General features: G+C 31.7%; 1 protein-coding gene across 1 annotated transcript in view; it reads left to right on the top strand.

Annotated features, from left to right (window-relative positions):
* LOC111630604 (mitogen-activated protein kinase 1-like) overlaps positions 1 to 24,517 on the top strand; it is a 56,790-nt gene that overhangs the window by 8,629 nt on the left and 23,644 nt on the right. Inside the window, exons 2-3 of the mRNA XM_023374724.1 lie at positions 23,682 to 23,808; positions 24,447 to 24,502. Coding sequence (XP_023230492.1) covers positions 23,682 to 23,808; positions 24,447 to 24,502 — 183 coding nt within the window. The remainder of the gene's footprint in view (positions 1 to 23,681; positions 23,809 to 24,446; positions 24,503 to 24,517) is intronic.

The following is a 24,517-nucleotide window of genomic DNA, read 5'->3' as shown; positions in this document are numbered from 1 at the left end:
CTTTGCATTAGTATATATATATTTATGTGTGTGTGTAGGAAAAACATTTAATTCAGTAAAATTATGAATACTTTTTTATATAAGTAAATTTTCTTGTGTATTAGTATATTATAATAAAATATTCATTTATTAAATTCTTTAATATTTATATGAAAAATATATTATATAAAAATTAACTAGTGCTCACATTTGTTTATTTTAATTTGATTTCTTGTTAAATCTGTTATTTATATTTGAAGAGCACTGTTATGGATTTTAATGTTTTAAATTTTAAGTATATTAGAAAAAATTATAAACATGCATGTTTCTTTTGAATTCTTTGATTATAAACCACACTCACAAACAAGAAACTAAATATAATTTTATACTGAAAATATGCTTCAAGATTAGTAAAATTTATACATTGAATTATGTATTATATACTTTCGTAATTAATTCTGAATTTGTTACTTAATTGTAAAATATAAGATTTTATCATCCATGTAATTTCAGTAAATTCTAAAATGAATAAATTCATTTAGAAGGTAGTGGAAAAATAATTATTTGAAATTGTAAAAATTTGTTTGAAAAAATTTTTGAATTTTTTTCTGCAGTTAATTTTAATGTAAAAAATAACATTAATAGTGAAAATTGAAACTAGCAACAATAAAAGTGGCTAAAAGTATGTTTTATATATAATTTGCAATATGGTTGATTTCATATTGTCAAATTATTTAACATTATTTGTTGCATTATGAAAATGATTATCACAACATATTACCATCTTATGTTATAGATTACATTGAAATTTTTAGTTTGATTATGAACTTTAATACTGATATATTAAAATATTTTATCTGAACACTTCCTTTTTAAAAAAAATTAATGATTATTAATGATGACTTTCTTTATAATATTTATTTCTATGTTGTGTTTTACTTATGTAAATATATTGAGTATTGTACAGTACATTTTTAAAATGTTGTAAGTTCATTATTCAAACAGAAAAGATTTATAAAATGCATAATAAACTGTATTGAATGAAAAATAAATTCAATTATTAAAAGGAATGTTTTGATTTTGATTTTTTTGCTAAACTAGAGCAAAGTTACCAGATGTTGCCTGAAAATTGGATACAGAATATTTTAAAAAGTCATTTAACACTTAAAATTTAATAGGTTTTTCTCAAGAAAAAAATCTGAATTTGAAAGCAGTTTCCATAGAAATATACATCCCAGCAACAAAAGCCATATCATTCTGTCATTGCTCATTTTTTATTTTTTCATTTTGGAGAATTTCGATTTTCTTTCAGATTTCTGCTTGTTTGATATGAAGAATACGTACTTAAATCAGGAAAGATCTTATTTAAAGTATTAATCTAGATGTAAGATTCAATTTTTGATTGTTTTTAATTAATAGAGATTGTTCTCAGACAGAACTGCTTTCATAACAGCCACTTTCCACTTCAGGTTTTTCAAAATGAATGGACTTCAGATTCAAATTTACCATCTGTAAAGCCTTTTCCTGACTTGTTTATGAAAATAATAAGTCAGGTAATACACAATAATCTCACCGAGTTTGATCAAAATTGGGATCATCAATTTTGATCAAACTCAGTGAGATTATAGTGCATTCCCAACAACTGACATGGGTCAAGCAGTAAGACACACTACTCAAAATTAAAGGAGAAAATTGCACAATTACTTAAAATGTTTAAATGAAGTTACAAAGTTGATAGGAGAAAACATTAAACACTGATATTTTCAAATGTTATATGGTATACATGATTTGCTTCCAAATTAGTTGATGACAGAGAAGTGTTTTTTAAACTTTAATGAAGTTTGCTTTTCCATTGACATATGTAAATCATCTTATTATAAAAATGCTACATTTATTCAATGTGCACACTGCAGAAATGTTTGTTTCATATGCTTTTATAACCTTTATCATCCACAAAGCTATGTTCCCAAAGAACAAAAAGATTGAATAATGTTAATAAAACTGGTTTTTTTTTTATTAACAAAATTGGTCACAAATAATAATAAGTTTGTTTATAACTTATCATTTTCTCAAGTAAATTATAAATACAGTAAATATTATGTATGAATCCCATAAGTACATGAATATTTGAAAATAATTTTTAAATAAATGTAATTTTAAAATATTAAGAATGAAGTGAAAATTACAGTTTTATAAAAAAAAAAAAAAAAAAATCAGTGATATCAACAAGATTCAAACAACCAACTTCGTGATTATGAAATTGGCATACCCCTCAGTCACTGGCCACTGTATAGAGTTGAACCTGTCTATTTATTTTTACCTGCATTTTCAACCTAAATTCAATGTACACTGGTTTCCAAAAATTAAGGAAAAGTCATAAAAATCATGATAACTCACAAAGTTACATGCTGATTTTAATGAACCTGAGAAAAAGTATACAACAGAGTATGTGTAAAATACAGTAGAACCTCGATTATCCGGACTAATTCGGGATGAAGGTAGTCTGGATAAGGAAAAATTCGGATAATCGAAACAAATACTTTAATTTGTCTTTTAATGATAATGCAACATGTTTTCTTTTTGATGACATATCGGTAATATTAAAAGTAAATACTGTATTTAAATTGTGATAAAATTTTCAAGAAACAAACGTTCATATTGAATTTGGACTACTACTGACAATCGCTAACAGACTATTGTTTAAAAGGCCCTCTGGTGACACAAGAAGACTGATTTTATAAAATAAAAAGCAGTTGAAACTGCATTTTTGTGAACAAAAATTTGACAAACTATTTATCATTTTATGACGAGTAAAATTTTTTCTATGCGTTTGCGGCTTTTAAGTAATGCATAAACCTTCGAAATGCAAGGCCCTTTGGACCGTGAGGCATAGGTGGTGCCCACATTGCCCATGCCTTACACCGCCCTTGGTCATAGAAATGATGTAATTTGAAAATAAAATTATTTATAAAAACGTATGTCAAGTTATATTTTTATTATGACGCAAAATATATTTAAGAGTTTACGGCCACTGTGCCAGGTGAGACGTTGAAACAAAAAAGTTATGCATTCCATCATGTACATAAATAGTATCGTAATTCGCCAAGTGCAAATCAGCAAATTCGTAAACTTTTTGTTTATTTTGAACAATCCAGATAATCGAGGTTCTACTGTAGCATGAAAACAAATTACAGGACAATTATAATGATCCAGTAATTAGTACATGTATGAAATTGACAAATTGGATGTGTCAGTTTGGTATAGGAAAAGTGTTTTTAATATGGAGTGTGATCACCTGAGCTGCAATACAGCATATAAAGTGATGTGTGTTGCTGTCAGTTATGCAGTCTATGAGGTCAGTAGGAAGTGAGAGCCATTGTTTTTGTAAAGCTGCTCTAATCCTGGCAACAATCTGAGGATGAGGATTGAGATCTCCCTAGAGCATTCCAGACATGTTCAATAGGATTCAGGTTCAGAGATTGAGCTGGCCACTCCATGCACTGAACTGTTTGCTGCTGAAGGTAATCTTCTATGATATAAGCCCTGTGTTATTATCTTGTAGGATGAAATTATTGCCTATTGCACCAGCATAAGATTGCACATAGGCATTAAGGATGTCATCTCTATACACTTGAACAGTCATGGTTTTGGTGGAAAGACATGAAGATGGTACCACCCCAAACACAGACACTGCTTTCTTTGTATGAATCTCTTTCATGATAATGTGTTCCAAATTCTCTCCAAATGAAAAAAAGTCTGCTATCGCTCTGCAAGCTAAACCTGGACTCATCTGTGAAGAGAACAGCCTTCCATTGATCTGCAGTCCAGTGGACATGTCGATATGCCCACATCAAATGCACCCTCCTGTTATGAGAGGTGAGCGGCACACAAATAACTGGTCACCTCATGTACAGATCACTTTCATGAAGCCTGCACACAGTAGATGGTGGCTATAGCAAGGGAAGATCTAAATTGAGTTGGAATTGAGGGTCTACTCCTTTGTGCACATAACTGCCAATATCAATTATCAGGGTTCAGCATAGCTCTTGGCTGTCCTTGGTTGAGCCTTCTGGATCTGTATCTGTGGTTCATTTTGAACCACAGATTTGGCATCCAGAGTCTATGAACCACAGGACTCACATTTAACCATCTGGCTACCTCTGATTTTGACCTGCCTCTAATCTCCCAATGGCTCTTCATTGCAGTTCTTCTGGCAAATGATGCCTCAGTCATTGTAATGATTTATCTATGACATAAGAACTCAAAATACTCATTTTACAGAAAATATTGCTGACCAAAAATGATGGGTCACAGGATATTGGTTTTATCCTAGATTGTTCTACAGTCAGTGAAAATGGGGTTAGCTTCATTTTCTTCAATGGAAGCTTCTATTGTTTATTGTATATTCTTATTCTACAACAAAAATAAACAAACTTCTATCTAAAAAACATTTTTTTTGAAAAATGCATTTATCAGAGGTTGAGTGTTCAAAGTTTTAAGCAGCCACCACACAGTGCATCCATAAATCTGTGGATATCTGTGAAATTTGATGGAAAAAAAGTCATTAGGAAATGATTATTATTTAATGGAATCAAGATCAAAATCTTTTCTTTGTCATGTGCTTAGTGGCGTTAGTTTTTGTGCATGTTCATTATTTGGAAAAAAAAGAATGATTTCATCGAATAATAATAGCTTCCTAATGAGTTTTTTAGTATTTTTTTATTTTTGCAAATTATACAGATATCCACAGACTTGTGTGAGTACTTGTGGCAAGCAATGAAAAATTTTATGCACTCATAACTTTGATAAGTGCATCTTTCAAAAAGTGTTTTAGATAAAAGATTTGTTTATTTTTGATATAGAATCAGAATATGCAATAAAAAATGAACGTTTCTATTGAAGAAAATGAATATATTTTTACTTATGAAAATATTTTTCACTTATAGTAGCACCATCTACGATGAAATTAATATTCCCATTTTGTGGCCCCCTGAAAGAATTAACATTTTGATTCAATGACTTTTTGCAGAATGTGTATTTTTTGAGTTATTCCACTGGATTGATATAAAGAGGTTCACCCTGTATAACCTAAACTGAAACATGGTATATTATAGTATTGAATTACCGTATTTACTCGCATATAAGACAAGGTTTTTATTCATTTTTCGCTGCTTCGTAAACATAGGTCATCCTACACGTGCGAGCAAAAGATTCTTTGCGTTTTTTCAATAATTTTTGTAAACTGTGTATTTGCATTTTTAATCGGATTATTACCTTCTGGTGTTTAAAAACAAAAGTATTTTATCTGGATCGTTTGAATTGTTCTTATGTATTGTTGGGAGTAAAGATGAATAGCAACAGGAAAAGCAAAGCTTTTGAATTGAATTCAAAATTACATGTGAGCCCAATATAAATTTTAATTCATTCCCACATGAAAAGAGATGATTATTTGGAAATCAGAATTCAGAGAAATTCATAAATTTAATTGATGAAGAGTGAATTCGACCATTAAGAATTGGCAAAAAAGGTTTTCAATTGTTCAGCTTTACACGAACAAATTATGTTGTCGATTTTGCAAGATTTTTCCTTGAAGTTTAAAATGCTAGTATTTTTGTGGGACAATGTGTGCATTTACATGCATTTGATATTTTATTTGCAATTAAACAAAATAAAATTAGAATTGTATTAATAAATTTAATTTTCTTTATTTATTTTGATCTTTGATCTTAAAGTCACACCTTGTCCTATATGCAAGATCATCGTATATTCGAGTAAATACGGTATACCATTGTGGTTGATAGGAGTGGCAACACTGAGCAATAAAATAATAATAATAGAGATTGGCAATACCTGTTGAACTCTCTGGTGGGAAGTAAAATATTTTTTTGTGTTGACTCCGCTAATGAGCATGTGCATGTACATGTTGTGAAAGTTTCTTTGTGTACTGTGATCATTGTATATATTGTGTTTGGAGATTAAATGTATATATTTAAATCAAACTCTGCAATTTTCTGACTGATCAGCTGTGCCACCAAGAGAACAAGCAACACACCTGACCAAGACTGTTGATAGGAGTTCGATGTGACCTTTTCGTCAAGCTTACTACACTGGTGAGTTGGACACGACTGTGCAACCTCATTGTACAAAAGCAAGAATTGAGTAAGTACTTTCACAAAGCCATACCTTCGAATTGTATGAAATGGTGGATGATGAATGTTTTGATCAGAACTCTGCTGTTAAACCAGAGATTGCATGTATGGCCATTAAGCTGCTGCCGTTTTGACGGAAGAACGTCCCAACTTGGTTCTGTTAAGTAGAGTCCCAATTTATCATTGCTAACATTTTCAGTGAAATTACAAAATACCATTATATTCTTAGCTCAATAGACAGTGAAGTGGCAGAGCTGGTCTTGGACTTCATTTCCAGATCATTGTTTGCAACTCTACTTAGATCTGAAAGCACACTTGATCAACGAGTTTGTGTGGTCATAGGGACAAAAAGTAGAAAAGCTCCTGACCAAACTACAGCTGGGCAACAAATCCCCTCAACACTGTTACAGGAAATGTGTACCCTAGATGGCACTCAGGTGATCGATGAATTCTTGCAGACCATGTTCCTACAATGGTTGCCAACAAGTGCCAGAACTGTTTAGGCCACAAGTTTTGGGACGATCTAGATACAATTGCAGGGATGGTAGACAAAATAGTAAAGATAACTGTTCCTGTCAATCTTTGTGTGTGCAAACTCACTAACTCTGATATGGTGAATGAGAGAATGTCTCAATTGGACTGTCAAAGACCTAACTTTCACTATAAGTGAGCTGCGTTCTTGGCCACATTTGAGAGCAAGTTTACGTTGTTGGGACAGATCAAAGAGTTGCACCAAATACAAGCACTGTTAGTAGCATCATAAATTTGGGGAGTGTGCCAAGAAGTGTGTGGAATCCTGCTCATTCAAACCTGTGAGAGCCAATCAGGGGAACAGTCATGCCCTGGACACTCATTGCAGTACAGAGTGTCCAAGGGCATGACTACCAGCCATGTATTTGTATCTGACATTGCTATGGGTCTGAGGTTTCTAGTGGACTCAGGACAGACGTGTCTATCGTTCCCCCTACTACTATGGAAAGAATAAGTTTACATGCCAGCTATTTGTGACGAATGGCACAGCCATCCAAATCATTGGGGAATGTCGTCTTCAGATTGATTTAGGTCACCAACGTTCATTCTGTTGGCCCTTCATCATAACTGAAGTAGGTTGCCCTATAATTGGTGCTGATTTTTATTACATTTTGGTCTTTTACTGGACATTAAACACAAACGTCTCTGGATAATTACACTCAACTTTCAATCACAGGAATACCCTTGCCATCAGATAAACAAACCAGGCTAACATTGTCTCCTGGCCATAAATTCTAGGCAATGTTAACTGCATTTCCCAATCTCTTAAAAGAGAACCCAAAATTTGAGCACAAGGACATAAACTTCACACACTATCATCACAAAAGATGTACCAGTTTTTGCCAAACTAAGATGATTGCATTCCAACAAATTGGCTCAAGCAAAATTAGAATTTCAGAAGATGATGCAACTGGACATGTGCAGGTTGTCCAACAATTGCTGGGCCAGTCCCCTGCACCTGGTAAGAAAAAAGGATGGACCCATTTGGAAATTATCGTGCCATAAATGCAAAAACTGTGCCAGACCATTACCCCATTCCACATTCACAGTATTTCAATACACAACTAGAGTGTAAAAAGATCTTCACAAAAATTAATCTCGTCAAGGTTTTTCACCATATTTCAGTAAACCCTCAAGATATACCTAAGACGGCAGTAACAACGTCCTTTGGATTCTTTGAGTTTCTTCATTTTCCATTTGGTTTGAGAAATGCATCATAATCATTTCACTGTTACATCCACTTAATACTAAAGGATTTACCATTCATCTATTCATAGATTGACAACTTACTGGTGGTCTCGCCTCAGAAGACGAGCACAAGGAGCACTTGAAAATGTTATTCTCCACACTCAATGAGCATAATATCAACATCAATATAGCCAATTGTGTTTTTGGTGCAAAAGAAGTCTCATTTCTGGGATATCAAGTCAATCAGTTTGGCATTTATCCCTTACCTAAATGAGTGGAAGCAATAAAAACTATCCTCTTCCCCAACAGTACATGACCTCTGCAGATTTCTTGGCCTAGTCAACTTCTATAACAGATTATTTCTGAAAACTGCAACCACACAGCAGGATCTTTTTGACTTGTGCAAGAATGCAAAAAAATGAGACAAATGCCCAATTCAATGGACACCTGCAGCTACAGCACGTTTTGAGGGATTAAAAAAGCAACTAGCAGATGACACTCTTCTTGCTCATTCTGCTATGGAACTTCCTATAAGCTTACAGTAGGTGCCTCTCTCCAACAGTTGCAGGAAAACATCATAGATCTTCTTGGATTCTATTCTATAAAGCTATCAAATACACAAGGGAAGTATTTGATAGCTTTGATTTAATGTATTTGATAGCAAATACATTAAATTCTTAATTTAATGTATTTGCTAAACACATTGTGTATGTTTGGTATTTTAAGTCTGTATTTTATTTTTATTTTTATTTTATATCCGGAACGCCATATTTTTAACGTTCTAATAGCTAATGTATTTATATAATGACAACCGTTATATAGAGATGGCGTTATTCCAGTAGAATATTTTTTTAAAAACGTTCCAAAACGCTTGTATCGTTAATTCAAGTTCGGAGTTCGATTTTTTCTGTTTTTCTTGAGAAAGGTCATTGAATATGACCGAAAACGTTAGAATTTAATAAATACGGCTGCATATTTAAAGGTTTTCCTGAGCGTGTTTTACTTAGGAAGTATAGCACTTACGACTAAGAGCTACTTGCCACCTATTCAGCAGTAAAATATTTTTTAGAGGGAGCAAACATTTGTCATATACACAGACCGAAAGCCTCTTACATATGCTTCCAAGCAAAAGCCAGATAAAGCAACACCAAGACAATTCCACTACTTGGATTTCATTGGGAAGTTCACCACGGTCATGAGAACCTTGCAGCAGATGCATGCTAAAGAATAAACTCTATCACACTACCATCAGTAATCACACTGGAGGACAGAGCTGCTGCACATTCAAACTGCAGAGAACTAACTGAGCTCCAGAAGTCAACCAAATGCTCACACAAATTTAAGAACATCCAGTTGGATAATGAAGTACATCTTATACGTGACATCTCAAGTGGAAGCAAGCATTCGACCATTTATTCTGGAAGAATTGCGATGACCACTATTTGATGCTATACATACTTTAGCACATCCAGGGATAAAAGGCTCAATGCTTTGTTTGACCATCACTTAAAAAAGATGTCTCCCATTGGGCCAGGACACGTATTCCATGCCAATTTGCCAAGGTGTGGAAACACACAACTAGCAGTATTGGCACATACTTGCCTGTTGAATCCCAATTTTTCCATATCAGTCTTGTTATTTTAGGACCCTTGCCTTCATCTCAGGGATTCTGTTACCTGGTAATGATAATGGACAGATTCTCCCTCTGGCCTAAGGCAGTTTCAGTGTCAGACATTGCAGCAGAGACAGTTGCAAATGCAGTACTCTCTTCATGAATAGCCTGCTTTGAAGAGAACCACAACAGACCACAGGAGACAATTTGAGTGCCAGCTGTTTAGCCACCTTACAAACCCATTTGGAATTCATCACATCAAAGCAATGACCTATCACCTTGCCTCCAATGGAATTATTGAGTGTTGGCACCGAAATTTAATAGTAGTGTCAAGAGCCCACCTAACAAATGCCTTACCAACAATTTTGCTTGGATGAGATCATATGTAATTTCAGAACACAACATGACTCCTGCAGAATTAACCTATGCAGGAACCATCAAACTTGCAGCTGACTTACTGGAAAATAACTCCACACCTACAGACATTTCCACCTTCCTCTAAAAATTGAAAACCTTTGTTAGAAACCTGCATCCAGTACAACTGCAACACCACTCAAAAAATTTGTCTTTATATATACTGAGCTTACATCATTATCACGTTTTCATCCGGCACAAACCACTGTAGCCAGTATGCGATGGACTGTTCCCAGTGGTATCTAAGGTGCCTAAACTCTTCAATATCATCACATCCAAAGGAAAACAGACAATTTCCATAGACAGATTAAAACCTGCCTTCTTACTGAAGGATCAGGATAGCTCAACAAATCCAGAGCCTACCGACCCTCCAGAAGATACATTGCCAGCACAATCAGCCACCCACTTCAAGGTCAGCAACTGCTCAGAATGTCGTGTCCATTTTCCAGCATGGCACCTTATTGTTATCACTGGGAAGGAAGTATGTGACTTCTGGAGTGGCAACACTGAGCAATAAAATAATATGAGGGATTGACAATACCTGTTGAACTCTCTGGTGGGAAGTAAATTTTTTTTTGTGTTGACTCCGCTAATGAGCATGTGCATGTACATGTTGTGAAAGTTTCTTTGTGTACTGTGATCATTGTATATATTGTGTTTGAAGATTAAATGTATATATTTGAATCAAACTCTGTGATTGTCTGACTGATCAGCTGTGCCACCAAGAAAACAAGTAACATACCTGACCAAGATCATTGATAGTAGGGGTTTGACGTGACTTCTTCGTTGAGCCCACTACACCATAACTGTAGGCATATGAAAGCTTATCAGTTTTTATGCTGTTAATTAAGTTTTAAACATTTTTGACATTGAAGACATAACAAAAGAAAATGGTTTTAGAAAACTTTTTTATAATGTACATTTAAAATGGTTCATATGTACATGTGAAGTGGATTATAGTGCATATTTTTAAAAAACATTAATGTGTAAAGAAAAAAAATTAATTAATGTGTAAAGAAAAAAATAAGTAACAGTAAAATTATATGTAGTGGGTAGCCTTTGTTAATCAAGAATGTTTTGTATGCATTGGTACTTCAAACCTAGAAACAGAAGAAAACAATGATACTATATCAATTTTATGAAATGTGTAAATTGATGGCTTGTACTCTCCAAATTGGCTACACACTTGTTTTTTTGCTAACATAGATGTGCATGTGAACAGGTAATCATCCAAAATTTTCATATATACATCTGCATGTAAATGTTTTCACTTCAGGCAATTTATTATATATTATAACAGTGATTTCTTTCAAAAGGTTAGTGAGTTTCTGCACAAATGGACTGTGTTCCTTTGCATACTGATCCCACTGTAACAATACTGCATAAAGCTAAAAGAATTATAAAGGCCCAACCAACTGATATTTTATATGCTGAGCTAGCACTGCCAAGAAATGTTGCCTGTTCCAGATTTCTTTTAGAATAAAAGCTCATAAAAATATAAATATAAACATCTGTAAGCCTGACAGTTATATTAAAGCCAAATGATTACTTGATTGGATTGGGCTATGTTAATGCTGCTGTTAATAATTAAATTCTAAATTAATTAATAAATATTAATTTAATTATAGTTATTAAATTTAATAAGAGATGGTGTTTAATGCCTACCTCTAGACCAAATTACTTAGCATATAATTCTTAATAGTAACAGTAATATAACCTGATCCTTCTCATGAAAATAATTGGCCTCTTAGATCATTGATGAATAAAAGAACATATCCAGTCTTCAACTTGGAGTAAGTTTTATCAAGGTATCTTTGGAACAATTTGGATGATTATCCATTCACATGTACTGTACATCTAACTTCAGTTACTAAGTTTCATGTGATTCTACATGTTTGGAACATCTTTCACATCCTAAATTACTGTGCACTTTTATGCATCTTTTGTTTATGCTTGAAAATGATTGGAGTCACAAATTATACTTTAAAGTCAGATAACATGTTTTAACCAAAGTAATTCTGAAAAAGTAATTAAAAAAAGTAATTCTGTTTCTGAAGGTGCAATGTATTTTGCTACGGTGGAGTGACAATGTCTTGCTTATGACATTTCCATTTAAAAATATGTAGTGTCCACTGTGTAACTTCTTGTCCTTTATATTTGTCCAAATATGCAACCACTTTTGAAATGTGTTTTCCATTATCTTTATTAGAAGCCTATAGTCTATGTTTTCTTAAGGAGCTATTAATACCATCTTCTGCTGCTGATAGTTCATTAAGTATTCAAAAAGTTGAATTTGATATTTGGTTAGTCTATATTTTCTTTTAACCTTTTGTCTCTCACAATTTTTTCCATGAGCAATTGAGTGTTGTACTTTTTACAACACACTGAATTTTCTTATTTTATTTTGTTAATTTGACAAGTTATTATGAATTTACATTTGCTTTTATTTTTCTATACTATTTTTCAATTAAGATATCTATTTTACAAACACATATTGCATAAAATATGCTTGATTGCATGTTGTTTGCAGATAACCTTTTACATTTCTCACACCTCATGGAGGCAGAAGAATTTTTCTTACATCATACTGGAAATACATACATTGTCATCTTCCATTTGGCATTTCTCAGGACAATATTTTTGAAAAAAGACTGTGATATCACATGGAAGGCTTGAAAGTTCTGATATTGAAATAAGGTGCTCTTTTATTACTTGTATAGATAAGTTTTTCAGAAAAAAATTTTTTTTCACTTGATCCTGTCCAGAATTGTTCACTACAAAAATTATTCTTGCATTTATTCCTGCAAATTCATAATTACAAAATAGTTTCTTTCTCTTCCAAATTTACTATAAACATTGTTGATGTATTAATTAGTGCAATTTACATCTCATGTATTTGTTCATATCCAAAGCTTTGAAATAAGCTTCACCCTTTTTCACCCTGGTTTCACCCAGGTGACATATTAATAATATGGAGAAGACAGCCTAACATAGAAAGCTTCAACGACAACATCAATATGAATCCATATGGATTAAAAACATTGTTGGAGTAAGAAAGCAATATGGCTGCATACTTTTTAGACATAGTGCTTATGCCTAAGGATGGGCTATTATTACAAGTATCTCTATAGGAAACCAACATTATCCATTGTTCATACCACGGCATTTTATGATCCAATGAACTACAAGATGGCAGCTTTCAGAGATATGATAAGAAAAGCCCATACACATTGTAAATATGCAAGACAGAATTAAGGAGCTGGTGCACTGATTCATATTTAAACATAAAAATATAGATCTAATCAGGAAGTGTGCAAGAGAGAAGAAGAAAGAGATAACAGTGTATGACATGAGAATTGAGTGCACAATGCTAGAATGTAGGGCCCTCTATAATATATACAAAAGATAAATAGAGTTGCAGGAGGGAAGATAATCTTCAAAAGGAATTCCACTATATACAGATTACTTTGTAATGACAAAGGATGAATTGATCTTACAAATGAAAATCCTCTTCCTGATTTTAAGTCAGTCTAATTACAATGTTATTATTTCATTGTACTCAAAGAATAACAACTTTAATTAACAACTAGTTTTGTTAGATCATTTAGTCACAGTTTAACCAGCATGCTGGTACCCCATTTTTATGTGGCATGCTGGTCATTTTGCAAAAATATGGTATGTATTTATTAAGCAACTAGCAGACTCCGACATGCGTTGTTGTGGCTCAAAATGTATCTATTATAAATGTATAACACTTCCCCCGTGGGAGGGGAAATTTTTCGAAAAATCTCTTCTTAGTGTACATTCTCTTGACATACCCTATTAAAACGCAATCAAAAATGCAAAAAACCACATATAAAATAGTATAATAGAAGCCAAGTTCTTCACGGTAAGCCTTAAGGCTTACCGTGAAGAACTTGGCTTCTATTATACTATTATTAATCCTGTTTATCTCCCCTCACTGGGGGGGATTTCAAAATATATATTATATAAAAACACGTGTGTATTCGAATGCAACGTTGTGTCAAAATTTCAAAGGAATTAGTAGGAACAAATGAACATTACAGTTTTATTTAGATAGATAGATAGATGATCTGCTTTAGTTCATCCTCACAGAAAAGCATAATGCCTCACAGAAAAGCAAACTTAGGTCGTCGTACTTGCAGAGTTAGTGCCATCTGTTGGACATAAAAGACTTAATCCTAGATGATACCTTTTAGTTTATATGAATGTTTAACGGAATAATATACAGCCTATGTCCATCCTGAAGTTCCATTCTAAATATTGGTGAAAGAATTTTTGAAATTCTTTCAAAATAAAAAAATTGTTCCGTCAAATGCATTTTGTAAATCAAATGTGTTATAGAAAAACTGTTAGATGTTCATTCTTTTAGAATGTAATTTTTCCTGAAGATGATCATTTAACTTGTTACAGCTCAGCAAAACTTCGTTTTTCTGATTGTGATAAATTACTGTTATGGTACTGTACATTATATTATACTTGTATCCACTTTGAGCATTCTTGTAGACTAGGGCAAGATTATGTTACAATAAATATTTTTAATTAGAAATTGTTTTTTTCTCTTCCCTCCGTATAACAAGTCCTAGTTCACAAGAACATTCAAAATGGACACAAGTATAATATAAGTAATTAAGGACAAGAAGTACACATCAACATTCTCTACATACATCCATCATCTTGTTTTCCACATCATCAGAGAAAACACCCTGGTAGATCAGACAATCATTCCCTATTAGAGTGCATTAGCAGGGTTTATTAAAAACATACTTTATATGACAAGAATAACTTTAAAATTATTCAAGGAATGTTATATGTTGTATCCTTTACAATTTAATAACCTCAGAAGAAAATGAACAACTCTCTTACAATAGCATTCTCATCCAATAATGACTTCCATAAAAATGTATCTTGTGCGAAATTGACATTTTCTCAAATATCTGTTCATCTAAATCCTAGTTTTTCCCATTTAATCCTTTTGTCATTTCATACATCTTCATATAAGTTTAATTATTAGCTGTTTCCAAGCACCTTTTTATCTCTTACCATCTTAATTTTTTTTTGTTTTTGAAAAACCCAAAAAAGTTTTCTGTGAATTTTTTTGACCTGTAAAATTTATTGAAATAATAAATAGAATATAATTAACTTCTGAAATAGAGCTCTCTTCATTTTTATCTTTTATTACTGTCTCCTGAAATCTCTTCTAAACATTTTATAAAATAGCCTAGGTCAGGGATGGCAAACCTTTTTGTGTTTGCGTGCCATATTGGAAGCATACTTAGCTTTATTAGTTAGAGCTGTAATTGTCATTACTTGGTCTGCCCACTTATGCGTTTATGCATGCCAAAGTTTCAGACTTTGAATAACGATATTTAAAGAAATTAAACGAATGTGCTTTAATTAGAATAAATGTAAAAAAGCTGATTGAAAAAAAGATGATCAAGTGATAAACCGAAAAGATGATTGAAAAAGATAGAAATTGTATGATACATTATGTGCCAGATGATTTCTCCTTACGTGCCACAGGTTCGCCACCCCTGGCCTAGGTAAATCATAAGAAATTAGAAATTAGTTCATCTTCGATGAGTATTAAGAATATGTGAAAAATTTTTCTCATACATATTTTTATCAATTTGAAAGACTTTAAAAAAGAGGGGGGAAAAACTCTAAAGATTCTTTCCTCTTAGTTATAGGCCCTTTCAGAGGGAGTGGTGATATTACAAATTGATGGCTCTAATTGTATCTTTCCACTGTTCACGGTGTTGTGCCATTTGGATGGCCTCATGCATTGTATATCCTATGTTCCTAAGACATTTGACGTATGTATTGTACAATACTTACAATTTTGGTCTTATCTTCAAAAATTGGCTCTAATAATCGATAAAAAACTTATGCTTGCTAAAATAAAAAAGTAGCAGAGCATTTGATTGTGCTTCCAAAGATTTAAGAGAAAATACAACAGTTAGAGCTGTAATTGTCATTACTTGGTCTGCCCACCTATTCTGAAATCTGCCTTTAGGGCATTTGCCACGAATCTTCTCTTCTAAAATTTGTTTCTCAAGTCATTTTTGCATCTGAAAATATGTCCCAAAAAGCACAGGTAGGATTAGAATATTTTAGTTGTAAGGAGTATTGTGATTTTCAGTTGGTTTAGGATGGAGCAATTTGCTTGGTGCTTTATCCAAGAGATTCTAAGCATTCTTCTATATGTCCACATCTCAAAGGAATCAAGTTTCTTTCAAGAAGTAGCATTTATGGTCCAGGTTTCTGAGGCATAAGTGGCAATTGGAAAATAAGCATTCTTATGAGTTTCAGTTTATTAAAATTAGTAATTGCAGAATCTTTCCAAATTCTATATAATTTAGAGGTTGCATTACAAGCAAAGAAAATTCTGCATTTAATTTCATGTTTTAAAGAATTAAAAGAAGGTTTAAAAAAGAAATAATAAACATTTTGGAAGAAGCCATGTTGCTATATGGATTTTATTATGAATATTTAAGAAAATGATTTTGAATGCTTGATTAGTTTGATTATTTTAAATGGATGAACTTAATACTTTTCACAATGTTGCTGTACTATATATTATGTATTTATAAGACAGTTCATATGGATGATATAAAATGCTTTGATCAGTTCTGTAACCTCAAATCATTTATTTATCAACCAATTGCTGATGATTATCAAATTAATAATTCAGTTTGTAATCAGAAATAGAGTATTTCAATGCAAGTAAGTAAGTTAAATTCTTTAAGAACTGTTGAGAATTGAGAGAATTTTTTGTATAACAGGACAAAATGTAAATGTTGAATCTTTTCACTAATTGAAATCTAGTATATGAATGAAAGGAATGGCTTTAAAACAGACAGTAAAGAGATTGATGTTGGTGAAAAACAATTTTAAGACATGTTTGTGTTGATTTTCATAAATATCTACTAAGCAAACCAAAACTTTATTTTATTCTTTCTGCTGTTAGGTCACTAAGAGAGTTCTTAAATTATACTTATTAATGGCTGGATGGCCAAGGCAGTTAAGGTATCAACTTACTACTATAAATGATCTGGAATTGAATCTCAGTGGTCAAAAGATTTCAGGAATTTATTTATTTATTTTTATATTTACATTACAAGCAGCACCATCAAGTAGCTTTTTGGGGCTATAACCTATAAAATAGGATATATTATTTTCTTATGATAAAATCATAAGAAAATAATATATCCTATTTTATAGGATACTAGCTTACCCGTCGCGCATTGCTGCGATCTCAGAAGAAAGGAAATTTGAGCAAACCCGTTATGACAAAATTCAATTTACATTTTATAATTTTTATTAAAACTTATTATTATTACATTATTATTTCGAGTCGATATTAAAATTTGGAAAAGGGAGGATACCTAGATCGGTAAAATACGTGAATTTCCTCCTACAACTTCAATTGTTGTTCGGGGTACAGTTGAGGTTTTAACGAAGTTTGAGCAAATGCATAATTAGCAAAAAAGAAAGTTGAAATAAAGTGATTAAACAAAAATTATTACAAATATTGTAAATAACAGTTCACAAATGCATATATAGAGATATTTTTTGAAGGGGGAAATGGTCTTCACAATTTGAAATCGATCGAACACACTGTGCTCGAATGCTTGTGTAAACGCGCGCCATCTATTGTAGGATAAATGTACTATGCCAAAAACCTTTGCGGGAGTGTATTAAAAAACTTCCCAAAGTTTCATGGCAATTGGATAAACGGTGTGGTAATGCATGAAGGACACACACACACACACACACACAGACAGACACACACACATTCATTTTTATATATATAGATGATTATTTTCTTATGATTTTATCATAAGAAAAACAAATAACAAAATAAAATACAATATACAACATTTGATAAAATTAACAAGTTTTATGAGTAGAGATCTGATTTCACATAGTCTTTTAAATTTTAAAAATTCAATATGCAAGAAATTTTCAAATTCTTCTAAAAGAGTAAACAAGGTAATTTTATAAAATATAAAAACATGACTTGTTTCACATAGATTTTACTGAGACATGAAGATATAACATTTTTGAATCAATAAAACCATTAAAAAATTTATAAGATTTTCTCAAAGTATTCTACTAATGCCTTTAGTTCTGGAAAATGGAATCCTGTCCATATTATAGAATCAGAGTCAGATTGTAGTAAGTTGGCTAATCTGTTGAAAAGAAAATAAACTTTTAACAAGCACTTACTTACTGTGATATCTTCACAATGTTAGGTTGCAATATTTAATCATAATTTAAAAATCATATGACTTCCTGTCCAGAGTGGAAATTTGTATACAGTTAATTGGGATCTCCAGCCCCCAAGCTTTACATAACTGGTCTTGATTTTCATCTATATAACTCCATTCTTGAGATTAAAAAGGGATGGATGGCTGACATTGGGAATCTATAGTCTGCAATTTGAAAACTAACCCAATAAAGGAATTTTTTTACAGATAATCTTTCCTGGATAGGTCAGGCTTTATCTTTTGATTGTGAGCCTGGCTGAATCCACAATAAATATAATTAAAAAGACGCTCTAAATGGCAAGATGGGAAAAGGGGAAACAGTCACACTTCTCACAGGTGAGGCCAGGTCCACAGTGGAGGTAACTGGTTGATGATAAAGATGGGGTCTGACATCCATGAGAAATTTGAGGTTTTAACTTGAGTATCCAGAGTATCAGGCTGATGTCTTTACCACTTCAGCGAAGCTACTATTAAAACTAAAACTGGTATACCAGGTTGTTCAATAAGTTTTGTCGTTCAATAAGAAAAACACGATTTTATGGTTTGAAATACATTTTATTATTCAATATAATCTCCCTGAACTTCAATACACTTGTTCCAGTGATCTTCTAATTTATGGACTCCATCTTTAGAGTGAGAATCTGGAAGACTGTCAAAATACACTTCCACGGCTGCTATTACCTCTTCATTCGATGGAAATCGTTTCCCATGCATGAATTTTCTGAGATGTGAGAACAGCCAAAAGTCAGAGGGAGCTAAATCTGGTGAATAGGGAGGATGTTGTAACAATTCATATTTTAATTTACTGATTTTCGCGATGGTTTTTTGAGCTGTGTGAGAGGGTGCACTGTCTTGATGAAAAATGATTTTTTTCTTCTTTAAACCAGGTCTTTTCTCTCGAATTTTTACATACAGCTGGTCCAAAAGGTTACAATAATAATCTGAGTTTATTGCTTTACCAGTTTGGAGGTAATCCACAAATAAAATTCCTTTTGCATTCCAAAAAACTGATGCTAACACCTTCTTGGTCAATTTCTGGACCCTAACTCGCTTCGGAACCGAAGTACCGGGTTCACACCACTCCTTAGCCTCTTGTTTTGATTCAGGATCATGATGATAGACCCAAGTCTCATCCATAGTGATGAAACAATGCGCAGAATCCTTTTTATCCATTTTAAAACGCTTCAAATGTTGCTGAGAAAGTTGCATTCGAATGTGTTTTTGTTCCATAGTTAGCGAATGCGGCACCCATTGTGCATACAGCTTTCTGTAACCCAAAACTTCAGCCAAAATATTGCTCACACTGCCTAACGAGATCCCTAGGGTTTCTACTAAATCTCTCTCAGTTAATCAACGATCTTCCAAAACCATATGCTATAGTTTTGCCACGATTTCTGGTGTTGATGCACTTTTTGGATGTCCTTCACATGAATCGTCTTCATGACTCGTATGACCATGTTTAAATTCAGCAACCCATCTTTCTACTGTTCAAATTGAAGTGGAAGAGTTCTTATACACTTTTAACAATCATTCATGAATTTGTTTTGGTGCTACACCTTCCAATAATAAGAATTTTACCACTGTACAATATTCAATTTTTACCATTGTAAAAAAATACAGTGACACATCAACTTTGAACAGCTACAAATATACAAATGAGTTGACAGATCTACTTGAAACTTGACACGTGTTTATGAAATAGTAGTACTATTTTTAGAGAAATAAAGTGATGATCCTAATAGTGCCATCTCTTATTGAACAACAAAAAACTTCTTGAACAACCTGGTGGTAGATGATTGGATCTGCAGATAAATAGAAATACCATATCATCAAAAAATGTTTCAAGCGACTTTAGTTTTTATTAAATGCATTTAAAATGTGAAAACAAATCAGTTACTGAATTTTGTAACTCTGTTTTTTCAATAAACACCAACTATACCAGAATTTACTGTACAACTATGCCTTATTTACTCTGTTCTCTCTTTAATCCTTATGCATCTGGTCACTCTAGACCAGTGTTTTTCAACCTTCTTGAATACGCGACCCCTTTACAAGTTAAAAAATTCTGGCGACCCCACAGGGCCATATTTAAACTATATCAGTGATTTTAAAAACTACGTATTTAATTTTCTTACTTTAAATATCGATCGAAAAACCAATTGTACTGTAAAATAAACAGGCACAGCCTTCTCACTGAAATTCTACTTTTTTTATTGTAGTGTAGGACCTACAAACACTTGTCTTTTTCTTTCACCCGCGACCCCCCGTGTAAGGCTTTGTGACCCCCCCTTGGGTCGCAACCCACAGGTTGAAAAACACTGCTCTAGACTTACTGTATTTTATGGCATGTAAGATTCAATCTCATTTTATCACAAAATATTTAGGGGAAAAAATCATCCAAGCTCTGGAGAATAATTATTTAATCAAATGTATATCACTGGAATTATTCCTAAGAATTTCAAACATAATATACTAATTCAAATACTGTACTTAAGAAAAAGGGAAACTAAAGTGTGAAGATCACAGAAAACTAAGTCTAGTGCCACACTGAAAATCCTCACGAGGATAATATTCTATAGATTAGAGCCATGGTTCTCAATCTTTTTGAAGTCGGGGAACATTAAACTTTGACATTTTTTTCCACATAACAGTTACAACACATCAGCTTTAAAGCAGGGGGTGGCAAACGTTTTTGAAATTAAGAGCACACTTAGTCTAGTATATGACATCATTGGCATTTGCTGATTACATTCCCAAACAAAAGTTATTGTACAGTGTTGATTTTTCTTTTGCAACAATTTTTAATCATATTTGATTTTTTCGCAGAAAACTTGAAGTGGCTTCATGGAGCACCCATGTTCTGCAAACCACGGATTGAGAACTACAGGATTAGAGAATATCAATCAGAATATTTCAGGATTAATTTGGTTTTAGGAAAAACAAAGGTGCAAGAGAGTTTATTTTAAGTCTACACATGATTGTAGAAAAATCAATAAGAACAGATATGCCAGTATCCATTGCTTTTATTGATATAGAAAAGCATTTGATAGCATAGATTGAACAATAATACTCAACATTCTAAAAGAGTTAACCATAGGAACAGAAAATTAATATTTCCAACCATACAAAGATCAATTAGCATTAATAAGGAAAGGTAAAGAAAAAGCATGAATTTCAAAAGAAGTCAGAGCTGTCGACTATCACCTATTTCATTTAGCATTTATATAGAAGCAGCTATGAAGGAATATAAGAAAACTATGAAAGTATAAAAATAAATGATAAAACATTTAACACAATTCATTTTGCATACAATGTAGCTCTGGTTGTAAACTAAAGAGCTACAGGAGGCATTAGGATAACTTAATGATGCACTAAAGGTCAAATGCAACCTGAAAATAAATCATAAAGACAAAAGTAATTATTCAAGAGGAAATGAAAATCATACTATAAAAATACTGGAGGTGAAAGAATTAGACAGTGATGAATTTCAGAACATCTGATGAATTTTCTTTTTACATCCATAGAAAAGTTGTTTGGGAATGGCCCTGTATACGGACTTTGAGGAAAAAGCAGAGGTCAAAACTTTGAAATGTGATGCTATATAAAAATGTTGAAGGTAACTTGGACTAAAATATTGTCTAATGAGAGGTTTCAGAAGGAGCAGGAGAAACCAGAAACATTAACAGTATAAATACAGTAGAGCATCGATTATCCGACTCAATTGGGGACTCAGGTTGGTCGGATGACTGAAAAAATAGGATAACCGAAAAGAATAAAAAAAATACATTATTAGTATAGTATATTAGTATGCCCGTATAATTAGTATATTAGTATATCGCTATTAACCAACTTTATGTTGAATTTTCATCGATGTTAAGCCTAACAAATTTTTTTTTTTAAATAATCATCGCTATTGTTCATGAAACAAACAGCCACTCATAATTAGAAAATTAAGTCTCGTTTAAATATTGGCTTCCCTTCAATGGTTGAGCCATTGATGCCAGCTAAAACACGCAAAAATTTAACAAAAATAATATTAAAGTATCCAAGACATAGCCAAATATTGTAATGCCACATCACTAGTGGACATTTGAAATTTGCTGACTAGAACGGTCGGTTAACCGATGCGACGGTTAATCGGGGTCGAATAATCGATGCTCTACTGTAAATGAATAGCTGTCAAGACATTCAAAATGGATAAAGTATTATTTTAGAGAATGAAAAAGAGAAAAGCAGTAAGAGGATAACCAAGAATGGAGTACAAGTGAAATATAGTGAAAAGTAGAATATCTTACTGCAAGATTAAGCAACTAACACTAAATAGAAGTGAATGGTGGACTTGATGCTATCTACCAACCCTTGGGTTGAGGATAGCATCAAAAAAATAATGGATTAATTTTGGCACAAGTGGATCAATAAATAATTATTACTGTGTATATACAAAATGTAATTGACAAAATCTTACAATGTGAAAGGTATATTTTAAAAAAAGAATATATTAAGTGCTAAAATTTAACCTTCCTCTCACTTTCCAGAAATTCACTGATTAAAAACAAACATTTTTGTTTCCTAACTTTGAACCTGCTATAGATGTTTGATATAGAATTCTGCTGATGCAGGCCACTGAAAGTAGCCAAAAACATTTGCTTTTTACTTAGTGAATTGCTGGAAAGAGAGAAAGGTGTAAATTTTAGCATTTAGAAGATAGTTCCAGCTTTAGAATTAACAAGCATTCATTAATTTTTCAAAGTAAAACAGTCTCCTAAATAATTTTATAACAGTCCATTTTATTCACAACTGTAACTCTTACATTTTTTAATAGTTAAATTTTGATGATAAAAACTGAAATTGCAGTAAGTTATTTGTTACGAATTGAAATTGACCTGAACTGTTAATAGAAATGTATTATCAGTAATGCATAATTTTATTTTATTATATAATATACAGTGACTTTAGTTTACCAGGTTTTTTTAAAATTTTATTATAAGCATTTGGGGCATGGAACCATTACAAACAAATATATTGGGTTGCGTGAGCAAAAAGTTTGAGAAACACTGTTTTAGAGTAAATAAATAAACACTAAAACAACCTGCACCGTATTGATAAAACATTGAAAAAATGTTTTTAGATTATTAACCAACAATAATATTTATTTAAGCAGTTTCACTCTTCACTCTAATATGAAAGATTTTCAAGTTTTAAATCTTAAAATATTTTTTTAAACTTTTTGATGTTAGTTAATACTTGGTAAAATATTGACACAATGATGTTGCAAATATAGAAGTTGAAACATACAAAATTTTGATTACTGTTGTAAGAGAATTAAATTGAAATATTATTATTTGTATATGTTGTTATAAATATTATTATTATTATATATTGAATTATTTGTCAATTAATTTTATTATTTGCTTAAATTAATATTAACCATTAATCATAATTTTTAAAAATTAATATATAACAATCTTTAAATATTAAAGTTTTTTTTAAAAAAATTGCTGTTAATTTTTACAGTTCTGCTCAAGATAATGTTACTAAACAAAAGGTTGCCATTAAAAAGATTTCTCCATTTGAACATCAAACATATTGTCAAAGAACTCTGAGAGAGATTAAGATTCTAATTAGATTTAAACATGAAAATGTAAGAAAAATACTTATATATTAATTTGTTTTGTATGACTTTTTATACTTAATTTATTTAATAACAATTTTTATAATAAATTATTTAATTATATTATGTAAATTTAATTAAGATCAAGATGAGAAAATGATTTATTGTATAATTAATATATTGTTTATGTTATATTCATGGGATTCTGTTTTAAATTAATGGCTATTCAAAATCTGAATTGGATCAAAAAATCTACCTTGTAAAGAAACTACTTTTATACTAAAATCCAAAATCAAAGCTGGAACAGATAACTTGAAAATTAAATCATTCACACTTTTCCAGCAAAAGAGTTGAATAAATGGACTATACAAATGTTTTCAGGTTATTTTTATAAAAAGATTTATAAAATAAACTGCTATTAAATCACTCAATATACAACCCGGTGTGCGATTGCTGATTTATGGCCTTTTTATTTTATTAACATTGAAATGGAAACCTTTTTTTAAAACATTGTTTTAAATATATAATATCAAATTTTTAATATAATATCAAATAATTTAACATTTAAAAGATTGAGAATGTTTTGAAGTAATTTGTATGTAAATTAAAAATTTTTATTTATTTTTTAATAATAAATAGTATTACTTAGTGAAATTAATTATTTTCAGATAATTGATATCAGAGATATCATAAGTGCTTCAAGTCTGGATCAGATGAAAGATATGTATCCTTGTAAAAT

Source organism: Centruroides sculpturatus, unplaced genomic scaffold (genome assembly GCF_000671375.1).
Source record: "Centruroides sculpturatus isolate CEXI.00-Female unplaced genomic scaffold, Cexi_2.0 scaffold683, whole genome shotgun sequence".
Taxonomy (NCBI): domain Eukaryota; kingdom Metazoa; phylum Arthropoda; class Arachnida; order Scorpiones; family Buthidae; genus Centruroides; species Centruroides sculpturatus.
The sequence above is the reverse complement of the archived record's forward strand: the minus strand, read 5'-3'. Positions and strand labels throughout refer to the sequence as shown.